The sequence below is a fragment of the Bubalus bubalis genome, chromosome 16 (assembly GCF_019923935.1).
Source record: "Bubalus bubalis isolate 160015118507 breed Murrah chromosome 16, NDDB_SH_1, whole genome shotgun sequence".
NCBI classification, from domain to species: Eukaryota; Metazoa; Chordata; class Mammalia; order Artiodactyla; family Bovidae; genus Bubalus; species Bubalus bubalis.
Window position 1 is genome coordinate 37,089,045 of NC_059172.1, and position 7,817 is coordinate 37,096,861.

Here is a 7,817-nt window from a genome sequence, read left to right on the forward strand (position 1 = left end):
TCAAGCCCTATTGTGCACAGAAAATAGGCGAACAATGCTTCTCTGAATCTGCTTGGTCTTGATGCTGTATATAAGGGGATTCATGAATGGAGGAAAGAAAAAATAGACATAGCTCATGGTAACATGGACCACATGTGGTGTATGTGTCCCAAATCTGTGGATGAAAGTCAGACCAATCACAGTGATGTAAAAGACCAGGACACAGCTGATATGGGACACACAGGTGTGAAGCGCCTTAGCTTGCTCCTCCCCAGAGGCAGTGCCCATCACTGTCTTAAGGATTAGGATATAAGAGACAAAGATCATTAGAGAATCTAGGAAGAAAGTCAAAGCAACCAGAATAATTGGGTACACACGATTAAATGTAATATCAGCACAGGCAAGTTTCATGACATCTTGGTGGAGGCAAAAGGCATGGGAAAGAACATGGGAATGGCAATATGGGAACCAACAGAGTGGCAGAATTGGAGGCAAAAGGGATAAAAAGCCTCTCATTAGTACTCCAAGACCTATCTTCATCACTTGATTATTGGTAAGGATAGAGTTGTACCTCAGAGGGGTACAGATAGCAATGAAACGGTCATAGGCCATGGCAAGCAAGATACCAGATTCTACAATGGAAAGGGAGTGAATGAAGTAAGCCGGCAGAAAGCAGGCTCCAGGGCTTATTTCTCTGCGATTGCCCCATAAGAGACCCATTACAGTTGGCATTGTGGTTAATGTCACCGTCAGATCTGTGGCTGCCAGCATGGCAAGGAAATAGTACATCGGTTCATGGAGACTCCAGTCATTCTTGATGAGGTAGAGGAGAGTACCATTGCCAAGAAGCACAGAGACATAGACTGCAAAGAAGGGGATGGAGATCCAGTGATGAGCTGCCTCCAGACCTGGGAAGCCAGTCAGCAAGAAGGGGTCCTCACTAGTGTTGGGCCACATAGCATGTCCACAGGTGGAGAGCAGCCTTCTGGAAACCTTTTATGCAAAAACCCAAAGTTTTCAATTTGCAATATCTCCTTGTGGGAATATATCACAACAGTTTCAGTTATACCCTTTGTAGTTAAAAGAATGAATTTGTATATATGTGGTTTTGCAACTATTTTCTTTTAGAAGAATAATACAGATGCATAGACTGTACTAAGGAAGAGGAATAATGGTATTTTCCTAAGTTATGTATAATATTAGATTAATAGCTAAAATGTTCATAATTAAAAAAAAAAAAAAAACACAAGGCCCCACTCTAATGTATATACTGGAAAATGTTTGAAGGAGTAAAAGTAACAAAAAAGAAGATAGAGTACTTCTCTGGTGGTCCAGTGGTTAAGAATCCATGTTATGAGGGTGCAGTTCAATCCCTGATTGAAGAACTAAAATCCCGCATGCCATGCAGCATGGGCCCCCCAAAAACAAACAAAAAAGAAATATAGATATATAAAAATGGGCAATAATATTGCTTCAATAGATTTTCTTTTTGCTTAATTGTAAATTTTTTACTACATTTAAGCTTGACTTTATGTTTCACAACCATGATAGAGAGTTTTTGTTAGAAAATGTTTGTTTCATTTTGAAATTGAGTGTTATTGGTTTGTGGAATTCTAAACAAAAGCCATAAACAGTCTATGCAGTAAATGGACAAGAGCAGACATATCACTTTTAGACTAAAGAAATTCAGTTTTTCTAAAGCATGTCCATGTATACCCCATTAGAAACTTCAAACTCACCTTGACATACATGTCTTAATAAAAAAAAAAATCTGTGCTATAGGTGTTGACCATCCAGGGTAGTGGATGCCCCACTTTGCAGACCTCTGGAAAATCTATCTTCTCTTGACTTCATCTAACGTCAGCTGGGAGAGGAGTCATTTCATATTTCTGTTCCTGGTACTCACCAATAACACAGTCTTGTTACGGTAATGGTTACTTGTTTCTGTCTTAGTGGAGGACTTGGCCCAGACACTTCCATCTCAAAAACCGTTGAAGAGTCCAGGTTAGAGATTTTATGTATATAGAAATTACCTCCCCAGAGTTGTATTTTTCCAGCCACTCATTTCCTTCCCTTCCTTTTTATTCTGGGAGAAGCTGAGCCACTCAAACAATGTTTACAAGTCTACAGTTCCCCAAGGATGTATCAGGAAAGTAGAAATTCAAATGCCATACAGGTACTAGGATGCCACAGCTTTCCCATGTGGGATTGCCACACAGATGTGAGGATGTGACCCCAGGATCCTCAGCATCAGGGTTTAGGAAATCCATGCATGACTTCCCAGTGTCTGTCTCAAAGGTCAAGGAGACAGTAGTTACCCTCATGAGTTACACGTGCCTTTATTAGTCCAAGAATTTGTAAATCCTAGTTGCATCTTTGTTTTTCCTGCTTCTTTGGGGAAATCAGTTCTGATTCACAGAATCCTCAACAGATCTGTGAATAGCCTGGTGCATAAAGGACATCTTATATTGTGTTTTAAAATTACTTTGCTAATACTCAGATTATTGCCCATTTGTGTCAAATTCAGGGTGATGGACTTGTTCTTTTCTTTAGCAGAACTTAAAAATCTAATGCAAGCTAGAAAGGAAATACTATTATACATTTTCATAACACAATCATCACTGCATGAAAGTTAATGTGCTATAAGGGGAGCACAGAAGATGTATCTGGGATCTGGAAAACTTCCTCAAAGAAGTACTATTTAAGCTGAGAATTGAATAATGAGACAAGTAAGGAATATGATAGTTTGGGTTAGAATTGGCACTGGTTTCATGCAGAGAGAAAAACAAAACCAAATCAAACAAAAACATCTACACTGGTCATAAGACAAGAGAAAATATGATGACTTTAAACAAAAAAATCATTTTATACTACATTAGATGCACTAAAAACTTATAATATCGTTAAAACAAAACCTGAAAGAAAGCTTGACATAAAATGAATCTGTGGTGGTATGTTCTAATCACATAAATCTGATCACCTAATGGCAATTCGCATTAAATGAATGACAAGACTGTGTTTATGATCAGGTGATCATTGCTTATAGGTCACTTTGCTACAGTATGACTAGTACATTGGAAAAGAGGTGGTAAAAGAAAGAGAAATATCAGGAAAGAGTAATCTACATGAGAAACTGTGTTGGTAGGGATGTGACTAGCTATTATCAGTAGGGCTGGATAGAAGTTGATGCAAGAGAGAGTCTATGACTTAGAAAGAATAGAACTTGATAACTGATTGCATACGGTAGATTAAGGGAAAGATGACAACTGTATTTCTGACCTAGCTGACTGAAGGATAATTCCATGTGTAAACATAAGATCACTGGAAGATAATTACTTCATTCATTAATAAACAGTTATTTGTTGATTGACTCTTTTTCACTAAGCTTTGTTTTAACACATTAGATGTTGAAAAGGTTAAAGAGAACTTGTTCTGTTTCAGTCATTCTGTCTGCTACTGCTACTGCTAAGTCACTTGAGTCGTGTCCGACTCTGTGTAACCCCATGGACTGCAGCCCACCAGGCTCCTCCATCCATGGGATTTTCCAGGCAAGAGTACTGGAGTGGGGTATCATTGCCTTCTCCCAGTCATTCTGCCTATAAGCGGTCAATTTAGGATATAGTTACTCTGGGTAGAGGTAGTGATTAAAAGGCAATGTAAGACTCATTTTGCCTATTTTAGTATTTGGTCTAAGTAGACTCACACAAGAGTTTGATTTTTACTGTTTGCTCAATATCATGTTTAAGATGCATCCATGCTGGGAGTTAGTTCATATTTAAGTATAATATTCATTATAAAAATATAATTTATTTCTCTATTCTTTAGATAATAGGAATTCAAGAAGCTGGAAATCATGTTGAAAAAAATTTCATTTAAAAAAACCATAAAGGCAGGGCATCCCTGGTGGCTCAGTGGAAAAGAATCTGCCTGTCAATGCAGGAGACATGAGTTAGATCCCTGATCCAGGAAGATTTCACATGCCGCAGAGCAACCAAGCCTGTGCACCACAACTATTAAGCCCGTGCTCTAAGCCTGTGGCTCTGGGAGACACAACTACAGAAGCCCTCATTTCCTACAGCCTGTGCTCTGCAACAGGAGAAGCCACTACAAAGAGTAGCCTCTGCTTGCCACAGCTACAGCAAAGCCAGTGCAGCAATGAAGATCCAACACAGTAAAAAATAAATAAATACATAAAACTTAAAAAAAATAAGTGAAGGCACCTGGAACAGAGCACTGAACTTCTTTTTTTTAATTTGTTTATTTTTTAATTGAAGGATAATTGCTGTACAGAATTTTATTTTCTGTCAAACATCAACATGAATCAGCCATAGGTATAAATATGTCCCCTCCCTCATGAACTTCGTTCCCCATTTCCTTTCCCATCCCAACCCTCTAGGTTGATACAGAGCCCCTGTTTGAGTTCCCTGAGTCATACAGCAAATTCCCATTGGCTATCTATTTTACATATGGTAATGAAAGTTTCCATGTTATGCTCTCCATACATCTCACCCTCGCCTTCCTCCCTCTTCCAAGTGTCCATAAGTCTGTTCTCCATGTCTGTTTCTCCATTCAGATCAGATCAGATCAGATCAGTCACTCAGTCGTGTCCGACTCTTTGCGACCCCATGAATCACAGCACACCAGGCCTCCCTGTCCATCACCAACTCCCAGAGTTCACTGAGACTCACGTCCATCGAGTCAGTGATCCCATTCAGCCATCTCATCCTCTGCCGTCCCCTTCTGCTATTGCCCCCAACCCCTCCCAGCATCAGAGTCTTTTCCAATGAGTCAACTCTTCGCATGAGGTGGCCAAAGTACTGGAGTTTCAGCTTCAGCATCATTCCTTCCAAAGAAATCCCAGGGCTGATCTCCTTCAGAATGGACTGGTTGGCTCTCCTTGCAGTCCAAGAGACTCTCAAGAGTCTTCTCCAACACCACAGTTCAAAAGCATCAATTCTTTGGCACTGAGCCTTCTTCACAGTCCAACTCTCACATCCATACATGACCACAGGAAAAACCTTAGCCTTGACTAGATGAACCTTTGTTGGCAAAGTAATGTCTCTGCTTTTGAATATGCTATCTAGGTTGGTCATAACTTTCCTTCCAGGGAATAAGTGTTTTTTAATTTCATTGCTATCCTGCAAATAAATTCATTGGTACCATCTTTCTAGATTCCATATATATGCATTAGTATACAATGTTTATCTTTCCCTTTCTAACTTGCTTCACTCTGTATAATAGGCTCCAGATTCATCCACCTCATTAGAACTGATGCAAATGCATTCATTTTTATGGCTGAGTAATATTCCATCATATATATGTATCACAGGTTCTTTATCCATTCATCTGTTGATGTGCATCTAGGTTGCTTACATATTTTATCTATTGTAAATAGTGCTGCAATGAGCATTGGGGTACATGTGTCTTTTTCAATTTTGGCTTCCTCAGGATATATGCCTAGGAGTGGGATTGCTGGGTCATATGGTGGTTTTACTCCTAGTTTTTTAAGGAATCTCAATATTGTCTTCCATAGTGTCTGTATCAATTTACATTCCCACCAACAGTCCTAGAGGGTTCCCTTTTCTCCAAACCCTCTGCAACATGTATTGTTTGTAGACTTTGATGATGGCCATTCTCACTGGCAGAGCACTCAATTTCTTAACCAAAGCTTGGGGATCAACTCCACCAATAAATCTACCAGTTGCCTAAAGTCTCCCTCCATATGGAAAATAACCCTGCTTATCCAACAGTGAGAGGCCTACTTGCACCTCTTCAGGAACACTTGAATATTGTCACTTCATGTCCAAACCCTCTATGTGCTCAAATGCTGCTGCTGCTGCTGCTAAGTCGCTTCAGTTATGTCTGATTCTGTGTGACCCCATAGATGGCAGCCCACTAGGCTCCCCTGTCCCTGGGATTCTCCAGGCAAGAACACTGAAGTGGGTTGCCATTTCCTTCTCCAATGCATGAAAGTGAAAAATGAAAGTGAAGTCACTCAGTCGTGTCTGACTCTCAGTGACCCCATGGACTGCAGCCTTCCAGGCTCCTCCATCCATGGGATTTGCCAGGCAAGAGTACTGGAGCGGGGTGCCATTGCCTTCTCCGATGTGTACAAATGAGCATGCCAAAAATTCTGGTCCACTAAAATTTGAATCTGTCAATCCTCTCACACATATGTGGCAGGTAATTAAGTAAACTGTGAAATGAAGATCCATGCGAGGTAACTGGGGTTTTTCTCACTAAGTATGAAGGAACTAGCAAGATTTATAACTTGAAAGGCCTTGGCCAGATTAACTGGGGTTTCTGCCATCAAATTTAGCACTATAAAAGAGGCAACCCATCTCTAAAATTTAACTATGAAAGTGGGATATATCAGTCATTAGTGACTCACAGAAACCATAGATTCCCCACAGCTTCTATTCTGCAAACGTGACTTGCAAAGCTAGTCTTTCCTCAGCAAAAGAACCTCTGCACCAAAGTTAGCAAATCAAATGGGAACAATGTGGGGTGTCATTTTCTGTTAAAGATATATAGATAGATAGATTGATAGATAGATAGATATACTATAGGCCTTGTGGGCACACATTATGAGGGACAGAATAAGACTTTGGGAAATAACTAGATTTTAAGATTTTGGTATATATTCAGTATTAATGGCTTAAACATTTTACTCTAGGGCACATTTTCCTTTTATGAATCTTATGACAGAAAAATCCAGTTTCACAAGTAAATTAAGTTGAAAATAATTCAGCACACAGTCATACAGAAAACTCCTCCTAATCCCAGTTTTTTAAGCATTTCAGATTAGATTCCATTTGTAGCCATGTTGTTCTGTCTTCCCAATATAGAACATTGTGTATAGAAGGGAAAGCACGTATTTGTTGCAGAGAAATTATCAGTTCTAATTTTTCATCCTGGAGAGGTACCTACAAAGTGTAGATGCTTTATGTTTTTAGTTCTGAAATAATTATATTTTTTTCTCTATATGTACTTGACATTTCTCTCCTGTCATTAAGACAAGGAACACTGCTGCTAAGTTACTTCAGTGCTCAACTCTTTGAGACCCTATGGACTATAGTCCTCCAGGCTCCTCTGTCCATGGGATTCTCTAGGCAAGAATACTGGAATGGGTTTCCATTTCCTCTTCCAGGGGATCTTCCAGACCCAGGGACAGACCTGTATCACTTATATGTCTCCTGTACTGGCAGGCGGGTTCTTTATTAGTGCCACCTGGGAAGCCCAGAATAAGGGATAAGTTTATGTAAATCATTGAGCAAAAAAGTTACTTCTTCCGAGAGGTGTGCCTTGTTTTTCTCCTTCAAGGATTTAGATTGGGCACCAGAATGTTCAAAGTGGGAAGTGCTTCAGATATATGTTTGTGTAGGACCTGAGCACCCTGGGGTGAATGCATTGGAATTGTACAGAAGCTTGTTAAATTCTCTACTTGAAAATGACTTATGGTTTCACTTGGAAAATATAATATGCAAATCATGATCCCAGAGAGTCTCTTAACTCAGGCTAGAGGATATTTAATGGACATCAAGACATGCTGATTTAAAAGTAAACTTAAAATACTAATGTAACTTTATTATGAGAAAAAGAAAAGATTTTAAAGTTAGAAATTATAGAGAATAATAATCACAACTTTCTTTTATTTTTATACCTGTGTGCACTAGCATGTTCACCACCTCTTCCAACACACACACGCAAATGCACACACTGATGTAAAGCTTCCTCGTACATGAAGATAATTTGTGGGCTTGTTTTCAGAATCAAATTAAGATGGCTAATCTCCAGGTACATTTAAAATAAGGAATTATATATGAATGCTTTCAGTT

General features: G+C 39.3%; 1 protein-coding gene across 1 annotated transcript; it reads right to left on the reverse strand.

Annotated features, from left to right (window-relative positions):
* LOC112579502 (olfactory receptor 51B2-like) lies at nt 1-936 on the reverse strand. The gene has a single exon (XM_025265939.2). The coding sequence runs from the start codon at nt 934-936 to the stop codon at nt 1-3; it is 936 nt and encodes a 311-aa protein (XP_025121724.2).
* Nucleotides 937-7,817: the final 6,881 nt, after the last annotated feature.

What these genes read in the sequence shown, in the direction of transcription:
- LOC112579502 (XM_025265939.2), bottom strand. Translation starts at nt 936, where the DNA reads ATGTGGCCCAACACTAGTGAGGACCCCTTCTTGCTGACTGGCTTCCCA.